The 27,226-nt window shown below is 39.4% G+C and overlaps 1 protein-coding gene across 2 annotated transcripts; it reads left to right on the plus strand.

Moving 5' to 3' along the window:
* The first annotated feature begins 247 nt into the window (after positions 1 to 247).
* LYRM7 (LYR motif containing 7) lies at positions 248 to 26,168 on the plus strand. Of its 2 annotated transcripts, XM_039545807.1 has the most exons (6): positions 248 to 517; positions 8,012 to 8,084; positions 10,125 to 10,195; positions 12,841 to 12,922; positions 17,638 to 17,724; positions 25,608 to 26,168. In XM_039545807.1, exons 1-5 carry the CDS (start codon positions 500 to 502, stop codon positions 17,706 to 17,708), a joined length of 315 nt encoding a protein of 104 aa, XP_039401741.1. In that variant the 5' UTR covers positions 248 to 499; the 3' UTR covers positions 17,709 to 17,724; positions 25,608 to 26,168. The 2 variants fall into 2 exon arrangements, with proteins under 2 accessions (XP_039401741.1, XP_039401740.1); XM_039545806.1 differs by lacking the exon at positions 25,608 to 26,168 and having other exon boundaries at positions 251 to 517; positions 17,638 to 19,290.
* The last annotated feature ends 1,058 nt before the right edge of the window (positions 26,169 to 27,226 follow it).

Here is a 27,226-nt window from a genome sequence, read left to right on the forward strand (position 1 = left end):
GCTGCTGCCTGGGGGGTTGGAGCTGGGCAGACAGGGCATCCCTGACAGCGCTGGGGAGGCCCAGACTCTACCCTGCGCGTGTTGGCAGGGCAGCCCAGCAGCACCACGTGCGCAAGGCACCCTAGCTACCCATAGGCTGGAACAGGGGAAACTTATTAGCCAATCACGTTTCTTTCTCCTTGTTGCAGCCTAGCTACGTCCTCTTGCTTCCCGCCCCCCTCACGGCTCCGGGAGCACCGTCCTGTCCGGAACCAGTGTTCAAGGGACACGGCTCTATCGGACACAAATGCCCGCCTCACCCGGAAGTAGCCTCGCCGCCACTAGTGGAGCGCAGGGAAAAGTTCGGCGCAGGCACGTCCAGTAACGTACCATAGTGGAGGTGCTGAGACGCTCCCGGGGCTGAAACGTGTCTTTCCGATTGGCTCCTCATGAGCGAGTCGGCAGGGCGTGGGCGTGGTTCTGCTGGCCCGCTACGTGTGGTGGGGGAGCGGCTGCGGCGATGGGGAGCCGGGCGGAGGTGAGTGAGCGCGCATGCGCGATGTCCCGCTTGCTGCGTACGAGCAGAGTCAGTGGCAGTGCGTAGGGCAGGGTCTGGCTGCTGGGCTTGGGAGTTGGGGCCGTTGTATGTCCCTCCCCGCAAGGATTGGCAAGGCCCGTGACCTCCCCTCGGTTTACGCACCTGCGGCCTCCAGCGCACTGCGAGGATGGGGGAGCTTGGCCAGGTGCTGTAACAGGCCTAGGCCCAGCTTGGGGCAGGGCAGGGTCCTGAGCAACTTGATTTCTCAAGCCTGCCCTCAGATCACCAACTCCCCATGCTGGAGTAGCTGTGGGTGCTGCAGGTGCTGTGGGCTGCACCAGTGCTGCTTATCCTGTGCCTATAAGCCTGAGGCCTTGTCTACACTACAGCTTAAGTCAACAAAATTTAGGTCACTCTGGGGTATAAACCCCCCTCCCCCCGAAGCAACATAACTTACATCGACTTAACACCGTGTCTACACTGTTCTATGTTAGCAGGAGACGCTTTCCTGTTGACATAGCTTCTGCTTCTCATTAAGATGGATTAGTTACATCGATGGGAGAGCGCTCTCCCATTGGTTTACTGCATCGTCACCAGACCCACTAAATTGATGCCGCTGCATCAATCGCAGCAGCACTGATTTAGTGAGGCGGCAAAAACAAGCCCTGAGACTTGGGCTGTTGGGAGATGGTGGAGGCCCTCGGGTCTCTCTCACCCATCTCCTGACTCTTGGTGCAGCCTTGGTTTCAGCAGTCACAGTCAGTGAAGTGGCATCACATAAGCTAAAAGAAATATAGACAGGTGGGACCTGAATCCTTGAGTAACTGTGCACACATACGAAAAACATCACCACTGTTTTCAGAATTCATTTAAAGTGAATTAAAATTCAGATGGGAGAGAGAATCCTGGTGTGAGGGAAAAGGAAGCCAAGACACACATCTCAGCCTTTTCTGTAATCTGTTATGTGTCAGCCATGAAAGTAACATCAGAAAGAATAGAGAAAATATAAAGATAGATTCTGCCTTGATGAGCTGGAATTAATATAGTTCCTTCGCTTGTGAATGTATTTAAAGAAGGGAAATATTTTCCTTTTGTTGTTTTAAAATTATTTGACGTCACTTATTAAATGACAAAAAAGTCAGGAAGGTGCAAGGATGAGGCCAACTGAAGGAAAATCAATAAGCTACTTTCTTTTGTACTGTACATAAGAACAGCCATACTGGGTCACACCAAAGGTCCATCTAGCCCTGTATCCTGTCTTCTGACAGTGGCCAATGCCAGGTGCCCCAGAGGGAATGAACACAACAGGAGATCATCAAGTGATCCATTCCCTGTCACCCATTCCCAGCTTCTGGCAAACAGATGCTAGGGACACCATCCCAGTTCCTCAATGGATAATAGCCATTGTTTATCAATTAAGTTTATCTATCAATTCCAAAACCACCTCTAGTGACAGTTCAATCTGTGACAGTTCCTCAGATTTGTCACCTACAAAGAACAGCTCAGGTTTGGGAATCTCCCTAACATCCTCAGCCATGAAGGCTGAAGCAAAGATTTCATTTAGTTTCTCCGCAATGACTTTATCATCTTTAAGTGCTCCTTTTGTATCTCAACAACCAGGGGCCCCACTGGTTGTTGAGCAGGCTTCCTGCTTCTGATGTACTTAAAAGCCATTTTGTTATTACCTTTTGAGTTTTTGACTAGCTGTTCTTCAAACTCCTTTTTGGCTTTTCTTATTACATTTTTACACTTAATTTGGCAGTGTTTATACTCCTTTCTATTTACCTCACTAGGATTTGATTTCCACTTTTTAAAAGATGCCTTTTTATCTCTCACTGCTTCTTTTACATAGTTGTTAAGCCACTGTTGCTCTTTTTTAGTTTTTACTGTGTTTTTTAATTTGGGGTATACATTTAAGTTGGGCCTCTATTATGGTGTCTTTGAAAAGTGTTCATGCAGCTTGCGGGGATTTCACTCTAGGCACTACCTTTTAATTTCTGTTTAACTAACCTCATTTTTGCATAGTTCCCCTTTCTGAAATTAAATGCCACAGTGTTGGGCTGTTGAGATGTTCTTCCCACCACAGGAATGTTAAATGTTATTATATTATGGTCACTATTTCTAAACGGTCCTGTTATAGTTACCTCTTGGACCAGATCCTGTGCTCCACTAGGACTAAATCGAGACTTGCTTCTCCCCTTGTGGGTCCCTGTATTAGCTGCTCCAAGAAGCAGTCGTTTAAAGTGTCGAGAAATTTTGTCTCTGTATTTTGTCCTGAGATGACATGTACCCAGTCAATATGGGGATAATTGAAATCTCCCACTATTAGTGAGTTCTCTAATCTCCCTTAGCATTTCATTGTCCTATCACTGTCCTGGTCAGGTGGTCGATAATAGATCCCTACTGTTGTATTTTTATTAGAGCATGGAATTACTATCCGTGGAGATTCTGTGGAACATATGGATTCATTTAAGATTTTTACTTCATTTGAGTCTACATTTTCTTTCACATATAGTGCCACTTCCCCCCTCTCTTCCCCCACGACCTGTTCTGTCCTTCCGATATATTTTATACCCTGGAATGATTGTGTCCCATTGATTGTCCCCACTCCACCAGGTTTCTGTGATGCCTTTTATATCAATATCCTCCTTTAACATGAGACACTCTAGTTCATCCATCTTATTATTTAGACTTCTAGAATTTGTGTACAAGCACTTCAAAAACTTGTCACTGTTTATTTGTCTGCCCTTTTCTGATGTGTCAGATTCTTTTTTATGTGAATGTTTCTTATTTGATCTGGCCCATACTATATCCTCTTCCATCCTCTCCTCCTGACTAAAACCTAGAGAATCTCTATCAATAGACTCTCCTCTAAGAGAAGTCTCTGTCTGATCCACATGCTCTGCTGCAGCAATCGACTTTCCCCATCTCTTAGTTTAAAAACTGCTTTGCAACCTATTTTATGTTAAGTGCCAGCAGTCTGGATCCACTTTGGTTTAGGTGGAGCCCATCCTTTGCATTTGCTTTCTCCACACCAGTCCTGATTTTATTGACTTCTATCATATCCCCGCTTAGTCGACTCTTTTCCAAGCTGAAAAGTCTCAGTCTTATTAATATCTCCTCATGTGGCTGCTGTTCCATACCCCTAATAATTTTTGTTGCCCTTTTCTGAACCTTTTCCAATTCCACTATATCTTTTTTGAGATGGGGTGACCACATCTGCGCTCAGTATTCAAGATGTGGGTGTACCATGGATTTATATGCAGACAATATGATATTTTCTGTCTTATTATCTATCCATTTATTAATGATTCCCAACATTCTATTAGCTTTTTTGACTGCCGCTGCACATTGAGTGGATGTTTTCAGAAAACTATTCTCAATGACTCCAAGATCTTTCTTGAGTGGTGGTAACTAATTTAGATCCCATCATTTTATATGTATAGTTGGAATTATGTTTTCCAATGAGCATTACTTTGCATTTATCAATGTTGATAAATGCAACTGAAGAACAGTACACTAAAGACACTAGGGTGCAGAATATGCTGTGGAAACTTCAACATCATAGAACAAACAAGACCTGAGTTTTTAGCATTTCATCTGAAAAGTCTACGTGCACATAAACTGCATGGTGCTCAGTTTACTCCGGATTACATTGCTATGGCATTTACAGACTAAACAGATAAATGTAAATCAGACAGGCAGTGAATTTGGAGACAGTGTAGGGTTTGCGGGGGGGTTGCTTACATTTAATGGGTGAGCAACATTTTTACTGACATGGGCTAGCACTTCTGGCTTCAAGAGAAGAAATTATTTTTAAGACAGGGAGAACACTAGGTACAGTAGTGCAAAGTGAGTGTTCAGGTGCAATTAGGGTGACCAGACAGCAAGTGTGAAAAATTGGGGTGGGGGTAATAGGAGCCTATATAAGAAAAAGACCCCAAAATCGGGACTATCCCTGTAAAATCAGGACATCTGGTCACCCTAGGTGCAGTGGCCAGTGTTTAAAAAGGCATAAAGGTGGGAATCAGAGGATTATGAAGAGACAGTGAGTGAGGATTTATTGGCAGAATGGAAGAGGGGCTGGGAGGGAGTAGAAAAACAAGAGCAGAGAAGTAGATGTTTATCTACCTTAGAAGAAATAAGGGCTGAGTTGACGTTTCTGGGATTTGAACCCTTCATTTTAGAAAATATAGTATTTCAAATACTTCAACAACTAAGGTCTTTAGGTCATCTGTGCAGTATCAAGAACATTATCAACACTCAGTAAATAATAAACAGTAATAACAAACCACCTGTTCCATACGGCATCTCCCTCCATCTCTGTAACTATGTCTGATTCAAGGTGGTGATTTATTTGTGAAATTCCCCAAAGGGGTCGACACAAAGGTTTCGAAGCTATAGATTGAGGTACTAAATGTTGAAATCTACTTGACAAATAAGATAAGAGAAAAATATATAAAGGGATATATATATTATTTGCATGAGAAAATGTTAACCCAAAGAAGAGACAGTTTGATGGAAATATTGGGGGAACAGTTCCTTTGGTTTCACCTCCTATATGTCACTGACTCAAAATTCTCTGTGATTCTAATAAGACTCTGTTTTGAAGATAGTAAGCTCATTTGTGTGGTAGAAAGCAGTGCTGATGCTATGTAATTTTATCTCAAAAATTACTAAAAATGTATAGCCTAGAGAAACAATAAACCACAAGCCAAATTTTAAATGTCTCATTTTATGCCAATTCAGATATGTGACATTCCCCCTCCCTCCAATTTTAGTCAGATGTGTTCTTGCCAGGCCTTAAGGGACACCATGATTAAAGATGAGCAAAGTAATCATAACTATTAACTATGACTTATTAAAGAAAGGAAAAAGAGAGAGACAAATCAAGCAGTAAATAATGGTTACTTCAGACCCAATCTCTTCTGTATATCTCCCAGTGGAGAGTTTTTATCAGTAGCTAAAATAAATCAATGTAATCATAGAACTGGAAGGGACCTCAAGAGGTCATCTAGTCCAGTCCCCTGCACTCAAGGCAAGACTAAGTATTATCTAGACCAGTGCTTCTCAAAGCTGGTCTGCTGCTTGTGCAGGGAAAGCCCGTGGCGGTCCGGGCCGGTTTGTTTACCTGCTGCGTCTGCAGGTTCGGCCGGTCGCAGCTCCCACTGGCCGCAGTTTGCCACTCCTCGCCAATGGGGGCTGCGGGAAGCAGTGCGAGCTGAGGGATATTTTTACACTCAAGAGGTTTCTTATATTAGTTATTGCTAATAGTATGACCATGATATATTTATACAGGGAACATCTCACTATTCACATAACAATGGTATCAGGCAGTTATTAAATGAAGGCTTGCATTTAGATATAATAATACTTGCAAATATGCATCTCAGAAGACGTTATTCATCCAAGGACTTGGAGGACAAGAAAAGCTTTCACCTTTTCTGTTGGTTAGAAGTAACCAATAATTTCTGTAAAATATTTCCCAATCATATAAGTTCTCCTTAACATTTAAAGAATAAGAATTTTAGAGCATTTATAAAAGAAATCAGTTTAAATAAGATTATTTTTAGAATTCTTTGTGTGTGTTTAAAATTAAGGGGCTTTTTTATTTTTCTTTCAAAGAGGTGGGGTGAAAAGGTCCACTTTTATTACATAGTTTACAGTTCTGATAATACATCCTAAGCACCACCTCCCTTTAGAGTATCCTGACTAAAGCCTTCCACTCTTTGACACAAACAGGTCTCTTTCTAAAACTTAAATATTATATAAAGTTTGTTTTCTTGAGATAAAAATCATGCCTATACCGAACTGTTATCTTCTACAGGGTGGAAGTCCCCTGTTCTTTGACAATCACCTTGTTGGTTGTTTGCCCTTTTCACCAAATGATTCCTAGATTTATAACCTATCGTTTGTAGTATACAGTTTGGAGTAAAAGACTCCTATCAAACATTCTATACAAGGCACTAACACATTTATACTGATGTCTATATAATAAAGATGAAAGATAATAAATAAATTATATAATAAAATATGGAATGTCAAAACTAACTAGATGCTCTAAAGATGCATTCCAGAGTCTGTGTAAATACACTTGAAGGTAATAAATATGGCTTTATGGCTAAGGAGGTATCCTCCTCTCACACTTCTGGTGCTTGTCCTTGATTGACAGAGAGCAGAGATTTCCTAGAAATTTCCTTAATTAGAATGAACATTTCAACCAAAATCATAAGCATATGAATTATTCTATTCTATAAACATATGATGTTTAGAAGTATCTACTAAAATTCAGTAAAGGCATAGGCATGCTTATAATAACCTTTAATAATAATTTTAAAAACCATTTTTGCGTATGTATTTCCATCGTGTAATTCAGTCTTTTTGAGTATCTTCTCCTGACCAAAGTCATTACCTACTGATCTTGTACGTATTGTTAGAGAGGAACTTGCAGTTTGGATGGGTTTTGCTGTATCCTTTTTATGTTTAAGTAGTTCTATTGAAAATGTAATGTTTGGACATAAGCTTTCCAAGCTGCTGCTTGAGGTCATCTTATTCATTCAGTTTTGTGACACTGGCCTATAAATGAGTTGATGCTGTCAGTATTTCAGAACTATTGAACTATAGCCTATGAGAACTGCAGTCTCTGCTGGTCCAGGTTTTTGGTAGTGTAGTATCTAATATTTAATAGTAAAACTAATCTCTGATGATACCCAGGATTTTCACTTAATTGTGTGGCTTTTACTGTACAGTTATATCCTGTAAATTTTTACTTTGCAGGCATGAGTGTTTTTGTGCTGGTCTCCTTGCAGGGGTAGGGCCATAGAGATCAAAATAGTGACTTGAAATAGTACCAGAACTTCTTTTGTGTCTTCAGTTACAGTAGAACCTCAGAGTTACATACCCTCAGGAGTGGAGGAGGTTCATAGTGCTGAACAAAATGTTATGGTTGTTCTTTCAAAAGTTTCCAACTGTACATTGACTTAATACAGCTTTGAAACTTTACTATGCAGGAGGAAAATGCTGCTTTTAACCATCTTAATTTAAATGAAACAAGCATAGAAACAGTTTCCTTACCTTGTCAATCTTTTTTTAAACTTTCCCTTTATTTTTTTAGTAGTTTACATTTAACACAGTACTGTACTGTATTTGCCTTTTTTGTGTGTGTCTCTGCTGATGCCTGATTGCATACTTCCGGTTCCAAATGAGGTGTATAGTTGACCGCTCAGTTTGTAACTCTAGTGTTCGCAACTCTGAGGTTCTACTGTATTTTAGATATCAAAAATTGTCATGTCTTCTGTGTTCTATATCTGTTTTATCTGCAAAAAGTCTGAATTGAGATAACATTTCTGACAGAATGAGTCTACTCCAGCTGCTATGGAGAAAACAATAGAATGCAAACAAAATACCTTTTTAATTGCAAAAATATTAATTTTACTTAAGAAATCCTATTAACAAACAAAACACATTTATTGTTGACTTGTATTTTGTTAACAGGTTTTGAAGCTTTTTAGAGCATTGCACAGAACACGGCAACAGGTTTTTAAAAATGATGCCAGAGCTCTAGAAGGTAAGAATTGTTGTCTTCTTAGTGGATCCTGTGCATCTCTACAAAAGCTCTAAGGACCCTCCTCCCTTCTGCATGCCTGTTGTGAAGGTCTCTTACAGCAACTACCATCCCTCTGTCTGAGAGGACTTAAACTACATGAGCCCCTTTTTGGAATCTGCTGTTGTTTAAGAAGCTTAATGGGTTCACTCAAACAGGGCAAAGCACGCTTTCTTCTTTTGTGAGTGGAGTTTGCATGTAGCCTCTGCTGGTCCAGGGAGCAAACAGATGGAACAATGAGGAGTCCTTGTGGCACCTTAGAGACTAACAAATTTATTTGGGTGTAAGCTTTCATGAGCTATAACCCACTTCATCAGATGCATGGAGTGAAAAATACAGTAGGCAGGTATAAATATACAGCACATGAAAAGATATTTAACATGGGGAAATAGATTCGGTATGTGTAATTGGCTGAGTCTTTACACATATTTAATCTATTTTCCCATGTTAAGTATCCTCACACCTTCTTGTCAGCTGTCTAAAATGGGCCATCTTGATTATCACTACAAAAGTTTTTTTTCTCCTGCTGATAAGACCTCATCTTAATTACAGTTGGTATGGCTACTTCCACCTTTTCATGTTCAATGTATGTATATATATTTCTTACTATATTTAATATTATCATTCTATGGATCTGATGAAGTGGGCTGTAGCCCAAGCTTATGCTCAAATAAATTTGTTAGTCTCTAAGGTGCCACAAGTACTCCTGTTCTTTTTGCGGATACAGACTAACATGGCTTCTACTCTGAAACCTGTCATAGAGGATCTTGAGAACCTGACTTCCCACCTCAGTAACAGTTCATGTGGTGAGGGAAAGGTAAATGTAGGGTGCAGAGCAGGGTCTTTGGGCATCAACTCTATTCCGCTGTTCCAGGGAGATAGCCAATTTGTTCCTACTCTCTGCTTCCCTCTTCTCCTCTCCTTCCTCCAGTTTTCCTTTCTTTGCAATGAGGGTGGGTTAGGAAAGGAGACAATAGCAGATCTTGCTGCACTGGCCAACACTGAGTAGGGGATTCTAAAGTTACTACGGTAACAGAAAGCAGCAATGCTAGTGTGAAGAAGAGGGAGCCCATTAATACCAGTTTATGGAAAATGCAAAAAGCAGCCTTTTAAGAAGGGAAGAGAGTTTGCTCCCTGCCAGTTCTAAGAGTCTTCTGTCCTCTCTTCCACCAATCATACATGCATGCGCACACTCTATAAAAGATCAGAAACAGGAATGGCTTTAGTGAAAAACTGACTACAGAAGTGCTGGAGCAGAGGAACAAGGCAGGGAGGAAAATAATGCTTAAAGAGTATTTGCCTCAAATTGTTGTGATTTTTCCCATTCACCCATCTCAGAGGAATAAGGAGGGGAAATCTCCCCTTTCCCCATGCTGCCCCTTACCCTCATATTCCCAAGGATTAAATTACATCTCTGGCTAGAATCAAGCCAGTAAGTACTATTTTAAGATGTAATGTTATGAAAAGATTTTCAGTAGAACAGAACCATACGGTTCTAAAATTGTAGTCTTGTTGATTTTCTAAAACAGTGAATCTCAGCTGTCTTAGGCTACCAAACACCCGAGTTTCTTATCTTTGTGTACAGTTGTTCTTAAAATGAATAACACAACTCCATCAGATAGTAAACATGCATATTTGAACTGAGCAGATACAAATACTAGTTATATATAGTAGTATTTTCAGGGTTTTTTTTTTTTTATAAACCATATTACAAAACATTTCTGGTGTGATTGGTGTGGGAATAAAACATGCTATCACTCAAGTTCCACAGAGATCTTGAAGTACAAGGCTCTGGTCTGAGTGAAATATGAAGAGGATAGGTAGTAAAAGGACCATGGCTGTAGGACAGCATCAACAAACAAGGGGCAAATTTGTCTACCTGAGATGGGCTTTAGCTACTAAGGAATGTGGGTTTTGAGCCAGTGACAAAGAACTGATGATAAGTGAGGGGATTTAAAAAAAAATAAAAAAACTCAACTACTTTATTTTACTTTCCCCCTTTAGCTGCAAGACTAAAGATAAATGAAGAATTCAGAAACCATCAAGATGAGACCTCTTCTGAGAGAATAGCAGAGGTACTTTCATTGAGATGCTATTCTCCACTTTATACTATTAAGTCTCATAATACTTTACATTCACATAGCAGCATCTTTTATCAAAGGATCTCAGGGCACTTTGTAAATACTAATTGAGCCTCGCAACCAGAGCTTTGTGAATTTCAAAATGTAATTTCATGGAACTTTGTGTACAAACTTATTTTCTATTTTGTGTCCTGCTGTCACCATCAGTTTATGTAAAAATTACAAATGGCACTTTTCACATTAAAAATTGCATGAAAAACAGTTTTCCATGTTTACAATTCAAAGCCATTTTTGCTCTGCCTATTTTCAAGTTCATAACAAATTAGAATTGTTTTTCCAGATTGTTGTCCATTTAGTGGAAATATTTTGCTTGTTTCTCTTTATGCAGTCAAGCTAAATATTAGACTGGTTATCAGAGTAGATGATCATAATGGGCCCTCTGATCTTAAAATCTATCAGTTACTCTCTTATACTCTACAGATATGTGAAATGGGGCACAGAGGTTAAGTGACTTGCCCAATGTCACACAGTGAGGCTACATCTATGCTATGAGCTAGAGATGTGATTCCCATGTACATTGCTCGTGTACATGTACTCACACTAGTTCACATTGAAGTAGCATGAATATGTGTATGCAAGATGGGAGTCACCCCCCCTAGCTCGTTAGTGTAAATGTAGGCAGTTATTGGCAGAGCTGGCAATAGGGCCTAGTAGTTCTGACTCATATCATATCACAAATTCCTTCCCTCCCAAATAATCAAGTGCTTGTGATTGAGTTGTTAATACAGATGCATTAGTTACCTCACCTGTCTTTATCTCTCTGGTAAATGAAGGGACTACAGTGTAGAAAATTCTTTTAGCTTACTATATAATTCAAACTCTCCCGGCTGTTATGTAACACATTTGCAAAGTTGTTTTAATTAGCAGTAAGATTATGAATTTACTTAGGCCTGCAATTATTAACATTGAAACAATGTGAACTGGAGGTTTTATTTTACTATACATGCTGAAGAAGTGAATTAATTGTTGTCACTCTTCTAATTCAGCATATTTTCCAATTCATTGAATTCTCTCTTTAGAAATCCTCTTGTAGACACATGTATGCTGCTTCTCTTGAGTCCATGAGGGGAGGCATTAGAAGAAACCACATCTATATTTAAGCATATATTGTAGAAAAAAACCAACTAAGACGATCAGTTCAGTACTTTGCATCCTAGCACCCACATATCACTGACGTTAACACTTCTGAACATTCATTCAGGACTCTCTCTAGTATGTCTGCTTGTTGCCAAGCAACAGTAGCAATATTTCTGTGCGTGTGTCCTAGGCATCAAGTTCTGTCTTCTGTTCTATTTTTTAATTTAATGATATAACACTGTTTTAATTGATGTACAGATAAGATGCCAGGTAAAATTCTCAAAGCTACATTTGTTAGGAGTGGTGATCTACAAAATGCACATATTTAATATTGACTCTTCTTTTGATGCTAGTTAATTGGCATATTCATTGAGTGAGTGAAAGATCAGTGGATAAAATTCTTGGTCTCCAGCAAGGCCTTGATGACATCCATGGGGAGGAAGGGGGGGACACAACCTGTCATGTTTAATAATTATTGTGCATTTATATGCTGAAGTACCATTAATGCAGAAGAACTGGACCAAAGAGTGCTTTACAGACCCAGTCAAAACTGTTTGGCACCAGGCACCTTGGTACTTCTGAAAATCAGGCCTCCTATTCAGGTATCCTTTTATAGACTTTGGTGCCTAACTTCAGGCATCCATTTTTCAAAATTTTGACCCTATTTATTTGTTGCTTCATCCACTGCCAGAGTAGAATATAGCACATGTTTTCCAGCCCATGACATTAAACAGTTTTTAGGACAAGAAGTGAAGAATAACTACCTGAGAAACTTTTCAATGTAAGAAACTCTGTCCCCCTAGGCTTCTCACTTGTGCAGCTGTATACATTGCAGGAAGGTGCCGCATACAAATAAGTACTAGCCATTTAACAAGTTCTGTCTTTGGCCAGGGGCATGCACATGGAGACCTTGGTCATGCTTCGTCTCAAATAGGAAAGGGATTACAGTGTTGTAATCACACACTCCTAATGCTGCTGATTTCTCGGGAGAGGGGGACTGCCCCTTCCCCTGGCCACTCCTGCTGCTTTTGATCTCCTTCCTGTGGCATCTCAGCACCATTGACTCCTCTTCTCAGACTGGGCAGGAAAAGAGGGGCAAGAAGTCCAAAACGTACCTGAACTGTAAAGAACCTGACTGCAAGATGTTCCTCCTGGAGTTCAGGATAATTGGACACAAATTAAAATATAATTGCTCTGGTAACCTACCTACCTAAATATCCTGCTGTAGTTTCAATTAAATACAGTATTTTCTATTGATGTGTGTGTTATCAAACAGTAGACTTGTTTCATCCCAGTTGGCTGTACGCCAGAGTGACTTACATATGGGTTCATAAAGCACTTTGGGGTCCTCCAGGATAAAAAGCACTATGTAAATACAAGACGCTCTATTATTCAGAAAATATAAAAATACTGACGATATTTGATTTATACTTACCAAACATGGAAAATGTCTACAAGAGTAATTTTGCACTGTTTTAATTGCCTTGTTTTTTCTTTACCAGCTTATGAAAATAGGTTCAGATGTTGAATTTCTACTCAGAACATCTGTTATACAGGGACTTCACACAGGTTCTGACAGTCTGAGTAAGTAGAGCTGCACAGCATCAATCTTTTTTTTTTTTAATGGTATTTAGATCTGTGCTGAACTTCAGTGACAAAATCTGAAACTGAGGGTGTGTGTTTCTTTTTGTTTTAGTGTTGTATATTATTTACCCCAAACTTGGGTCAGATTCATTTAGATTCGAGAGGCTAGGCCGAATTATAGTGTCTGGTGAAAGATTTGTGATGCTTGCTTGATTTGGTTTTGACCCAAAGCCAGTCAAATCTTTGCAGTATTGGGTTCATTCAAATCTGAAATTGTCAGACTCAAAAAGTGAACCAGTATGAACCCCAAAAAAGTCTCGTACAGGCCCTCAAGTTTCCCATAGTCCTACATGTTCCCTCTAAGCATGCATGTTCATGGCTTTCAGGCATCACAGAGAGCACCGTCTGTGATACACTTCAGGAGATCCTTCACCCTCTGCCTTCTTTCATCTCCTGTTGCGGGGAAGCTGGTGCCAGCCCTGAGCGTGCTGGGACTCCTGCTGCCATTATCACCATAAAAATTGCCCATTTTCCCCCTCTTTCTGCATCTACTAGGAAAATGGGCATTGTGGTAGGCACCTGCTCTTGCTTTGTGTTGCCACTACTGTCTCAAGCAGCTCCTCTCCATTTCCTACTTTCGGGGTAATTAAATTCTATCCCAGATGGCCCATCCCTCTGCTAAGGTGAGAGAGTGAAGAAAAGGAAATAATGTATGAGGACTGAGTGTGGGGAGTGGAATGAGGAGTGGACAGGGATGAGAGGGAGAAGGAATGGGAACAGTAGATGCTGGCCTTAAGATCTAGGAGTCATTTGTCTCCCAAGTCAGAAAACTAAATTAGAGTCAACATCATGAAGTTCTGTATCCTGAAACTTTAATTGATACAAGTGCCTTTTATGTATTTAACTTTCTTTGTCTATTTTCAGTAAAACTCAGAATAGAGCAAACTCAAACCCATGCATTGTGGATCAATTTCACATATCCATGTATGTCAGAAGTGTGTTCTAGATTTGACTGAGGCTACAGGGAAAGTCTCAGCGCTTCCTGTATCATTTTTATGTCTCGTCTTTTGTGTAATAAATAGTGACACACTCATTTAAGCAAGATGTCGTCCTTTCTGTGAACTTCCTTAATGCCTAAGGCAGGGGTTCTCAAACTGGGGGTCAGGATCCCTCAGAGGGTCACGAGGTTATTACATGGAGGGTCATGAGCTGTCAGCCTCCACCCCAAACCTCACTTTGCCTACTGCAACCCCCGCTGGGAGCTGCCAACTGATGTGCCAGGACTAGCTCTGCTCCTGTTTTCCCTGCCAGCTCAGGACTCCAGCACCCTGTCTTACTGAGCCAGACACTCCTGTCTGCTCCAACAAAGACCCAGGGTCTGAATTAATTGCCTCAAAACTGCAGGTTTGCCTAAAAGCAGCTAAGAGAAATGTGCTTGTCTTTAACACCCAGATGCCCAATGGGGTCTAAACCCAAATAAATCTGTTTTACCCTGTATAAAGCATATGCAGGATAAACTCATAAATTGTTAGCCCTCTATAATACTGATATAGAGAGATGCACAGTTGTTTGCTCTCCCAGGTATTAATACATACTGAGTTAATAAGTAAAAAGTGATTTTATTAAATACAGAAAGTAGGATTTAAGTGGTTCCAAGTAGTAATAGACAGAACAAAGTAAGTCACCAAGCAAAATAAAATAAAATGCACAAATCTATGTCTAATCAAACTGAATACAGATAAGATCCTCACCAGTTCCAGAATGCTCCCTTTTACAGACTAATCTCCTTTTAGCCTGGGTCCAGCAATCATTCACACCCCCTGTGGTTACTGTCCTTTGTTCCAGTTTCTTTCAAGTATCCTGGCGGGTGGAGAGGCTCCCTCTTTAGCCATCTGAAGACCAAAATGGAGGGGTCTCCCAGGGGTTTAAATAGACTTTCTCTTGTGGGTGGAGATCCCCCTCCTCACACCTGTGCAAAGTCCAGCTCCAAGATGGAGTTTTGGAGTCACCTGGGCAAGTCACATGTCCATGCATGACTCACAGTTTTTACAGATAGCATCCATTGTTTACATGCTACCTTGAACATCCTCAAGTAGACTTCTTATGTGGATTGGAGCATTCCAAGATCCATTGTCCTTTAAGTGTTTCTTGATTAGGTACTTAATTTCAACATTCCTTTCTCCAGGAACTGACCAAATGCTCTACTAAGGTTATTTAGAAATCAAGCCAGGACACAGCTAACATTCATAACATTCATAACTTCGAATACAAAAATGATGCATGCATACAGATAGGATTAATACATTCAGTAGATCATAACCTTTAGGGATATGTGTTACATGGCATATGTAGCATAAAACACATTCTAAGCATATTTCCATAGAGCCTTATGGGAGGTACCGTCACAGTAATGAATAATAATAAAGGTAAATAGGGTATTCCTATTTACACATTCACATTAAAAAGGAAAAAGGAGACATTCCATGATGTTAGAAATACAGTAATTTAAAACTGATAAAAGAAAATGCATCTCTGTTTTACGCAATACATCTTTAATTTGTGGAACTTACTGACACAGAATATCTTTGAGGCCAAGAGCTTGGAGTTACATTTTAAAAAAGTAGATGTTCAGAGGCATAATGAAAGAACTAATGTTTACATTAGATGGGATAAAAGCCAAGCATTTTTAGAAAGCATACACAAACCCTTATGCTTCACGGGTAATTACTAAGTGCTAGAGGTTAAGAAGAGACTTTCTCTGTGAACAGGATACTCCATAATTTTCCAGTAGTTGGTTTGTTGCACCTTTCTCAGAAGCGTCTGGTACTGATCACCGTCATCCAGCATGCTGAACTAGATGGACTTACAGTACTATGGCATTGACTACATTCCTGATCTCCTTGGTTGTTCTTGGAATACTGTTAAAGAATTTATGAAGCTGTGATCAGAATATTGTGGACATTAGCTGTTATGCAGAGAGATATGTTAAGATGCACTTCATTGGGAAGGATTACATTTCCATCGAAACTAATGTCCTATATTGGTGTACTCTTTTTTTTTTATTTCTGCCAGCACTGAAGAGTCAAGTCTGAAAAAAGTTTTTAAAATGATAAAGAAAAGAGATTTGCAGCTAAGAGCTTGTGTTAGTCACATTATTCAGAATCTCACTAAACAGATTTTTTGAGACATTGCTGTGCAGCTTGTCAAGTCAAATTATCCACTGTTGTGCAAGAGAGTTGGCACTAGTCAACTTGTTTTTATATTTGCAGAACAAACTGATACAAGTAGAGCTTTTCTCACCCTAATTTACCGCATATAGGTAAAACCATCCTGATGGTTTTCACTTTGGGTTTGCTATAGTGATGAGTGAGATGTGTGCCAAACTTTTATTTTTCAGTGAGAGGTTAGAAGGTTCTGTCCCCATCAGTCTTTTTTTATTTGTCCAAGTATCAGAGGGGTAACCATGTTAGTCTGTATCCAGAAAAACAACAAGGAACCCGGTGGCACCTTAAAGACTAACAGATTTATTTGGGCATAAGCTTTCATGGGTAAAAAACCCACTTGATCTGAAGAAGTGGGATTTTTACCCACAGAAGCTTATGCCCAAATAAATCTGTTAGTCTTTAAGGTGCCACCGGACTCCTTTTTGTTTGTATTTGTTCGTTCTTCCTCCTCTATACTGTTTGGTTTATACTTGTATTTCTCTCTCATGAATAAAGTCTTGTCCCTAAAACGTAGAGGACAAAATACATGTGAACACTGGGACATGAATGTTTCCTTCATCGGTAGAACACAGACAAAATATTATTCAATCCATTTAAAAATGTGTTTTAATTCTGTTTTAGTACCACAGCCAGAAAAGGAAAAAGAAATGTAGCTTCAAGGGAAGCAATTCCCTTGCTTTTTCTATAATATATGGAAAAACAGCATACTTTGGATGAGATGTGACTGGTTACACACATGGAATGGAATTTGGAGTGTTTTAGACGTTTACTGTACCTTTGTTTAGTACTTGCCTGACTAGTCAAAGTACAGGATTGTGTTTGCAGCCATGGGGCTTCAGCTTGTAGGTGGTGCCAGTTGTACAGATCGGACAGCCCTCAGGTGCAGAACTCCCAAGTGGATATCCAAGGAGCCAGATGGTCAAAACTTTATTAGAGCCAAGGGCAGTTAGCACAGTGCACAGCCAAGAAAAACCCAACATACTGCTCTTTTCTCCTGCAATAAATGTCATCTGACACTTGATTTTTCTGCTGTTCTTAAAAGAACAGGTACAGCATTAATAAATGTTACAGATCTTAAATGAGATGTCTGTATATTTTAAAGTATGTTTTATGCATTTTGAAATTGGTATTTAAATACATTGGAATCAGGATTGCTAGAAACGTTATAATTTGCTATCCTGTTTTGCTAAAATGTCTTCACATGACAAATGGCAAAATGTAGCAATGATAGTTAAAATATTTTCAAGGATGTTTTTAATAGCAAAATAGGTGAAGGAGGTGGAAGAGATTTCTGATGAACAGAAGTAAAATGTTAGTTCATTTTTATTGGCTTAGGAAATTACCATAGTGCTTCTTGTAGGTTTAATTTAAAACTAGATGCTCAGTAATAAGCTGCTTCATTGCTAGTAAAAATATTAAAGGCCATGTATATTTTGTAGATTGTTATGATAAAATATTATTCTTACTGATTTTTTGTTTGTTTTTTTGCAGTGCTTATACCCAGGAAAGATCTGCTACTAGACAACGTTCCTTACTGTGATAGTCCAACACGAAAGCTTTGAACCTTCAAGGAATAAAGTACATCTTGTTTTATTTTCTTTTTTCTCAAACCAAAATTATTTCCTGGAACAAAATCCCTGAAAACAAGTAGCTGAAATCTCTGTGTTCAGACTAAAATTGGAAAATATTGAATCCTTTTGGCAGGAAACAAAGATTAACTCAATCCACTGATTGTACTCTGAACTGGGGAGGTGTATTTGAGAGAAGCAAGACTGATGTCATGTGTTTCTGAAGGACCCTTCTCTTCATTAGGAAGGATTACATTTCCATAGAAACTAAAGTCCTATATTGTTTGCTAAAAATATCCTAGGTGTACTCTTTTATCTCTGCCATTTCCAGAGAAAATGTTTCATTGTGTTTCAGAGGTTTTGCAAAGATGATTAATAATAATAATTACAAATAGAAGTAGAGTGTTTAGTCTTGGAAATATTTATTTATAAATTCAAATATATTGACAAACTGCTACAAAATAATGGTGAAAAAACATTCTATAATGTCTAGTTATCTTTTTAATTATAAATTGCAACACAGACCTGTTTTCTGAAATTGTTATTATCTATACAATAGTGCACTGGTAGCATATGAGAGGGTTTTTATAAGGCACATCTAAATAAATTATCAGCCTTTACAGATAGGACAGTGACTCTGTGCTTATATTTTTAATGTGCAAGGGTGACTGTTTGACTGTTTGGATCACACTGGAGCAAGGAAATTTAGTCAGCCTAACAAATTGTGCTATGTTAATTAGACCATAAAGCTAAAGACCTTGCATGTTATGACCATAGATTGATTTACTGAGGCATTTGTCAAAAATGTGTCACTGGTCACATTCAAAGTGGTGATCAGTAGTAATATGGCTGTGTATGCATCTTATTGCCAGAGCCAATAATTTTAGTTTCAAAAAATAATTAATTGGAATAACCTGATATAAGTACTGTCAGTGAGGGAGATGCAACTCACCAGTATTTGATAGATACATTTTAATAGAGAGAAATGATGGGGGGATCTAGTCAGTTTATTCAAATGAATGTGGTAGCAAAACTAACTACATAAAATGTTCACTCTGACTCACAAAATTGCCTTATCCTGTCATTCTTCAAATTAGAAAGTAGTTGTACATTAACAATCTATTTTATTATACTTTTTATAAATGAAAATTCAATTTGAAATTATTTAATAAGCAAGTGTCAAGCAACCTGATTTGCTGACATTATCTTATTTAAAGTAATTTTTATTCAACCTACATCACCTTATTTCATTTTTTAAAAAGAGCCATCTAGTTCTTGCTGTTTAACTAGCTGCTATGGGCCAATTGACTTCACTCTGACTTGGAGCAGGCCTTACTGAAAGTATACAACAATGTTTGTATATATAAAAAACCTACTGATATCAACAGTAGATGGCAGTCTTCCATATATATATTAAGGAACTGTACACAGTGCAAGTGAAAATAGTTTTTGTGAGACGATATCACTCTAAATTTGTGCGTATTCTGCCACTATGCATGTCTTTTTTTTTTTTTTAGTTCTTGATATGCAGTATATGGAATTGTACTAAATAGAAATCAACCTATACTTAAACTGATCAGCATGCTGTCAATGTGTCATCATTATTGAAGTGTGCACTCCCTTGAAAGGAAACATACACCTTAATGGGTCCTCTAATGTAGCGAGTCCCCATACTGTTGAGTAAAGATAGTTCCAGATTGTGTCCCTCAGATCCACACCTAAAGAGGTCCCTCTGCATGGATCTCCTACTTGCAGTGCACAAAAGTTGCCATTTCCCTTGACGCTGCAGATAGCCGTCTGTGTAGTATCTATGGCTGCTGAAAGGACAGAAGGACTGAGGGGAGATTCATTGTTTTTCCCCTTGCTTGTGAAGAATATCTGGAAAACCCTAAATATGTATGAAATTTTCTGTGGTCCTCTTCTATGCAGTGCACTCTCACTCCAGGAGTGAAAAGGCCAGGGGCAGCTGCTGGTAAAGGAAGACCTAGTATGTTGTTCCAGTGGAGCTGGTAGGCAACTCAGCACTAATGAGGAGGTACAGGACCTCCTCCTGGTGGCCCAAACCCTCTGTTTGTTCTTTGGTTTGGGTGGATGAATAACTTTCCCTCATCCTTGTGAAACAGATGGGGAAAATTCAGTGGGACAGATTAGCTGATTTTAGGGGACTAACGTTGGGAGAACCTAACCAATAATCAAAAATCATGGAACTTCAGATTCAGCATCTTGCATCATATTCCAGACATGGCCATCATCGTGCATGGAATTCCATGAGCACCCTGTGTACCTCAGTTTCCTTATATATTGTAATATATATAAAAACTCTAGAGCTGTTTTTCCCTGAATATCACTGAAACCCCTCTGAGTGTTTGCCCTTGGTTTAATGGACATAGGTTTGTAAAAAGAATTGCATCAGTGCATTCTGCTTATGGTTCTACTGCATTAAAATTACATGCTCCTTACTGTCATCATATATTCCTGGGCAGTGGACCCACAGTGAAGTTTCAAGTTCAAGGAAGAAAGAAATCAGTCTTGACATACAGTGCTGTTAATGCAGAACATCGCCAAACCCTACTGGTTGCTCTTGAGTCAATGAGAATTGAAACCCAGAACTGGTTTTGAATAGGTAGGTGACTCTCAAAAGGTCTGTGAGCAGAGCAGGCCCTAGACCAAATGATGCCCCAGGCGAGGAGCATCTTTGGCACCCCCACACACCATTTGTTAAACATTTTAATAACTTATTTTTTTATTGCATTTGTAGCCCACTTCACAACTTTGGTGCATGATTTATCCCTGTCATTGCTAGGATCTGTAAATCTGCATTTATTCATGCCATGTGTAAGCAAATAAAAAAACATTGTTTCCTCTTAACTTTATCGAGCATAAGAACAGCCATACTGGGTCAGACCAAAGGTCCATCTAACCCAGTATCCTGTCTTTCGACAGTGGCCAACGCCAGGTGCCCCAGAGGGAATGAACAGAACAGGGAATCATCAAGTGATCCATCTCCTGCCCATTCCCAGCTTCTGGCGAACAGAGGCTAGGGACGCCATTGATGGACATATCCTCCATGAATTTATCTAGGGTTTTGTTTTGTTTTGTTTGGTTTTGAACCCTGTTATATTGTCTTTTTAATTTTAAGAATACTTTTTAACTTTAAGAAAACTTTTTAATTTTAAAAATAACTGAAATGTACTAACATCCAGAAATTGAACTGTGCACCAACATTGGGTGGACGAGTATTAAATAGTGTTACAGTAAGTGACAGCCTTAAAATATTAACCCTAGGCCTTTAGTTCTAAATGTCACTTTTCACACCTTTGTCCTTGCAAACCGAAGCCCAGCATCAGAGAGATCCGAAGACTGGTCAATGGTATTGTCAAACGATAAAATAACAAGCGATGTCACTGTAGTCAGCCATCATTGTTCAAAGACATGTTTAATGAGCCTGAACTTCGAAAAGCAGCACTTACCACTCGTGACTGTGACTGGCAGCGTGGCAGACTCCTCAAAGCTATCCACACGTTAGGAAAAGCATCTGTCAGCTCTGCATCATGAATGAAGTGGAGGACTTGGAGTGGAGAGTGCTTCCTGTGTGGCAAAATGTGACTGATGTTCAATTCAACATAAAAACCTCTATCATTGATGTCCGAACATTCCACACGTTCGTCAACGTCCAGTGAAGGTCCGTACAATGTTTCGAGTGTTTTCCTGTCCACTGGCAGCTTACTAAGGTCATACAAACCCCTCCAGGTCTTTTTGTGGTGCTTCATTTGTCTGAAACTTTCTTCAATGGACACTTGAGCAGTATCAGTGAGCAAGCAAAAATATTCTCTTCAATTTTTCTTCCGAGCTTCCCATCACCTTATCTCTGCTCTCGTAACCAAACTGTCTCTTCTTGTGCTGAATATGAATTTCCTTGAAGACAGGCTCAACTCTTAAGATTTCTGCCATTTCTTTGGCAGCAGTGATGGCATCTTCAAATCCGACAGCAAAGTCTATGTTCTGCAGTCTTACTAAATCATCAAACGTTACATGTTAAGCATGGCAAAAGAAGTGACAGTATTAAGATAGGGGTTTGATAGATATCTCTGACGTGTTATTAAATATGTCCTTTATTAGTAGCTACTTACACTCTTCAAGTCTTAAAACACAAGTACACTTTCACAATTACACAATAAAGTAAGGTTCACAGTATCGCAGCTGGGCTCTCACTTCACTTCACTTCACTTTGTTCTTATATCTCACTGACTGACTGGCAAGGCCTTGCCCTTATATAACCCCAAGCGCGTAGCTGACAACATTCTAGGAGATTCAAGGAAAATGCAGTTCTCAAAAAGTCTGGAAGGTTCCACGAGATTCTACAACCATCCAAAACATTCTAGGAGGTTAGTGAAAAATGAATCCATATATGGAATACTTGAAACTAGGGCTGTTGATTAATCACAGTTAATTCATGTGATTAACTCAAAAAATAATTGCAGTTAAAATTAATCGCGATAATCACAGTTTTAATCGCACTGTTAAACACTAGAATACCAATTGAAATTTATTAAATATTTATGGATATTTTTCTACATTTTCAAATACATTGATATCAATTACAACACAAACTACAAAGTGTATACTGCTCACTTTATATTATTATAAAGTGTAAAAATGGTAAAAAATAGTATTTTTCAGTTCACCTCATACAAGTACTGTAATGCAATCTCTTTAGCATGAAAATGCAACTTACAAATGTAGATTTTTGTTGTTGTTGTTACATAACTGCACTCAAAAACAAAACAGAGCAAAACTTTAGAGCCTACAAGTCCTCTCAGTCCTACTTCTTGTTCAGCCAATCACTAAGACAGACAAGTTTGTTTACATTTATGGGAGATAATGCTGCCCACTTCTTGTTTACAGTGTCACCAGAAAGTGAGAAGAGGCATTCGCATGGGACTTTTATAGCCGGCATTTCAAGGTATTTATGTTCCAGATATGCTAAACACTCATATGCTCCTTCATGGTTCGGCCACCATTCCATTGATGACACTCATTTAAAAAAATAATGCATTAATTAAATTTGTGACTGAACTCCTTCGGGGAGAATTGTACGTCTCCGGCTCTGTTTTACCTGCATTCTGTCATATATTTCATGTTATAATAGTCTCAGATGAGGATTCAGCACATGTTCATCTTAAGAACACTTTCGCTGCAGATTTGACAAAACGCAAAGAAGGTACCAATGTGAGATTTGTAAAGATAACTACAGCACTCAACCCAAGGTTAAGAATCTGAAGTGCCTTCCAAAATCTGAGAGGGATGAGGTGTGGAACATGCTTTCAGAAGCAACACTCCACTTCGGACACTAGAGAACCCGAACCCCCAAAAAAGAAAATCAGCCTTCTGCTGGTGGCATCTGACTCAGAGGATGAAAATGAACATGTGTCGGTCTGCTCTACTTTGGATTGTTATTGAGCAGAACCCATCAGCATGGATGCATGTCCTCTGGAATGATGGTTGAAGCATGAAGGGTACATATGAATCTTTAGTGCTTCTGGCATGTAGATATCTTGTGACACTGGCTACAACAAATGCCTGTTCTCACAATGTCTTTCAGGTGACATTGTGAATAAAAAGCAGGCAACATTATCTCCTGCAATGTAAACAAACTTGTTTGTCTGAGTGATTGGCTGAACAAGAAATAGGACTAAGTGGACTTGTAGGCTCTAAAGCTTTTTGTTTTATTTTTGAATGCAGTTTTTTGTACATAATTCTACATCTGTAAGTTCAGCTTTCATGAGAAAGAGATTGCACTACAGTACTTAGGTGAACTGAAATACTAATTTGTTTTTTACAGTGCAAACATTTATAATAAGAAATAAATATAAAGTGAGCACTGTACACTTTGTATTCTGTGTTGTAATTGAATTTAATATATATGAAATTGCAGAAAATATCCAAAATATTTAAATAAATGGTATTTTATTAGTGTTTAACAGTGTGATTAATCACAATTTTTTTAATTGCTTGACAGCCCTACTTGAAATGTTACTTCAAATATTCTATTTTCCTTTTTGTTGCTAACAACACAAACAGCCCCAGGCAGTCACCTACCCTTAAATCCAGCCCTGTCTGGGAGTTATAGTATCCAGACTGTTGGATGCTTATGCAAACAGAACTTTCCACTCTTTAAACACTCTCCCAAACTCATTTATCTGCAGATTGCTTTTCAAGGTTCCCCTGTGCTATTGACTGCATATCCTTCCCCACTAGATAGTAGCTCATGTTCCAGCATCTAACCCTCCCATACAGCTATCTTCTTACTGTGGGGCTATTGCTCAATACTGCTGGTCTCTGCCTTCACACCCACATTACCCTCTATATTTTCTTTAAAAAGAAAGGAGGTTTTGATGTATTCTTCCAGAAGAGATTGAGTTGGTGAATATAACATTGTGTCCGGAGCATTATTCATCCTTCAGTTAATGGTGTAATGGAAGGAAGGCTCTACCTTTACTGAGAGAAACTGAGATTTGATGTGATCACAACAATATGACTTGGTGGCATTCATTATTATTTTTATTTATTTTTTTACATATATAGGACCTGCATACTTTTTAATCAGATGAAGTCTACATGTTGTCCTTCAAGACTACATTACTAATAATTTAAAAGAAGCTTAGAGGTGATGGTATCTCTTAAAATTACAGCTTAGGCTGTGACCATGTATTTAAATTTAAAAAAAAATCAAAGGAGTATGCGGTAGCCAAACAGATGGAAATCTGCTGTTAACTGGAGATGATTATTGATGATCAGCTTCTTCAGATGTGCAAGTCATGCTTGAGAAATTCTTGCTACAGTGAATGTCAGCTCAGTGTGTACACTTAATAAAACCCAGGCAGTTCACTTTTTGACACCTGCCATCACAGCTGTATCCATTGCCAGCCTTGCATTCTGCTTCAGGAGCTCTTGGCTGTATGTGTATTAGGGGGTTAATAAAAGCATTCATATTTAAACAGGAAACATTCTTAAGCTGTAATTATTTTGCTATTATAAACCACACTTCTTCCCACTCCCCTTCATCTAACAGAATTTTAAGGAGAGGGTTTTCTACTGTTTTCTGCAAGGGCTACCATGGTGAGCCACGTTTATTCTGGCCGCTTTTTAAAACCTGCATAAAGTGTGTTTTCCAGTGAGAAGCAGTGGAGTTTGTTCCCTGCTGTCCTTGTGGTGGTGCTCCGCTTGGTCTCTGCCTATATTTGTGAGGTACCAGTTCAGCAAAGCATGAATCCCCACAGAATTACTCATCTGCTTCAACACTTTGACTCAAGACCCAATTTCCTGATCTTCCATCACACTGTGCCTTCTTAACTTTGCATAAACCTTCACAGAAGAAAGCACTGCTGCTGGACAGTTTGTGGAATCTGCAATTGGAAGACATTGGTGGCCCCAGTCTTGCATGCTAGTAAGCTGTTTGGGAAAGGGGTTGCTTTTTATTATATGTCTCTCCAACACCTAGCACAGAAAGGCCTTGGTCACACCTGGGGGTCTCTAGATGGTACAGTCATATAAATAACACCAATATTCCTTGTACATCCCGAGTCCCCAGTGACATCAGTGAAGTGCACAAGGACTGAGCCCATATGAGTCATATTCCTTCATCCCCTTCAGAAACAATGCTTCATTGATACTAAATGCTATTTTTAATGTTCCTATATGTTTACTACAGCCTATTGTCATGGAACACCCACTTGGAGGGTTTAGTCTGTGAATGAATTGTTTTGTTTTGTTTTGTCATATGTAAGATTGGAGTTTGAAGCCTATTTCTGGTCTTCTGGGGAAACAAAGTGGCCTTTCTAATTTAGCTGGGCCAAGTTAATCTCTTGCATAACTCCATTTATTTCAATACAGTTCCATGAGGGATGAATTTGGCCTGCTATATTTACAAGGACTGGTTCTTTCACACCAAAATGTGACACCACAGACAGTCCACGTAGGAGAAGCATTACAAGTCTGAAACTGTGAGTTGCTCCGAACCTCCTCCAAGATGCTGAGTGCCAGGGAGCAGTGATTGCCAGCCGGTGTAAATTTTCATAGCTCCATTGACTTCAATCATGTTATAAGCTTGAGCCTTATCATCTATTATGCCCTCAAAGCATTGGACTGGGCTCAATGCTACAAACCTTCACTGCAATTGAGTGTATCATAGTGGAACTGCGAATAAGACAATTCAGCTTCTAGTACTGGCAGTTCCTTACACTTCCTTTACAAAAGGGGAAAAAATACTGACAATTGAAAACTAAAAATAAAGGCTGACCGACTATTACAGGAAGAGCTGAGTCCTAGTACTTCCCTGTCTGAGATAAAACTTTCCAAAATGTTTGCAGTAAAAAATAGTTTGTCCTAAAACCTTCAATTCAGTTTTCTGTGAAATACCTTGATCATTACTGTTAAATAACTGTTCACAAATATAATTAAACTCAAAGTACAACATGAAAGCAATGATAAGGTTGGTATTTTACAGACACAAAAGACAGGAAATTCACAGTTCTGGTTACTCTAACAGTCACACTTAGCCCTGTGTGGTGCGTCAGCTTTAATGCTAAATTCTGTGTGTACAAGGTGCTGGGGAGACCGATGTAACTCCTGAATTTTTCAGGTTTCATATGTCAGACTATTCACATACATATATACACACACACACAGTTTTTCTGGATTTTTGTTTTGTTTTTTGTTTTTAGAAAAAAGGGGGCAAGAAATAATTTTGTCTAAATGGGTTACTTCTTCCGTCTGCAAGTTTTCCATTTAAGCCTGGTCTACACTAGGCGTTTAAATCGGTCTTAGGAGCGTAAAACCGATTTAACGCCACAACCGTCCACACTAGGAGGCACCTTATATTGATTTTAATGCCTCTTTAAACCGGTTTCTGTACTCCTCCCTAACGAGAGGAGTAGCGCTAGTATCGGTATTACCATATCGGATTAGGGTTAGTGTGGCCGCTGATCGACGGTATTGGCCTCCGGGCGGTATCCCACAGTGCACCACTGACCGCTCTGGACAGCAATCTGAACTCGGATGCAGTGGCCAGGTTGACTCAGGGAGTCATTCCCAATTTTGGCTTTTGCGCCCCTGGCTGATCGGCCAGGGGCACTTATGACAGCAGCAAATGGTGCAGTGCAAAAGGACTGGTAACCATGATCATCTTATTACCAATTTATGGTATGGTAGATGGCACAGTATGGCTGGTAACCATCTCTGCTGTCATGCAAAAGCATGCTGCTGTGTAGCGCTGCTGGACCGCCTCTGTCAGCGGTATCTAGTACACATACGGTGACAGGCACAAAAGGCAAAACAGGCTCCATGGTTGCCACGCTGTGGCGTCTGCCAGGGCAATCCAGGGAAAACGGGCTCGAAATGATTGTCTGCCGTTGCTTTCCCTGAGGAAGGGATGACTGACGACATTTACCCAGAACCACCCGCGAAAATGGTTTTTGCCCCATCAGGCACTGGGATCTCACTGTGCAATGGAG

This window comes from Mauremys reevesii, linkage group 6 (assembly GCF_016161935.1).
Source record: "Mauremys reevesii isolate NIE-2019 linkage group 6, ASM1616193v1, whole genome shotgun sequence".
In the NCBI taxonomy this organism is placed as follows: Eukaryota; Metazoa; Chordata; order Testudines; family Geoemydidae; genus Mauremys; species Mauremys reevesii.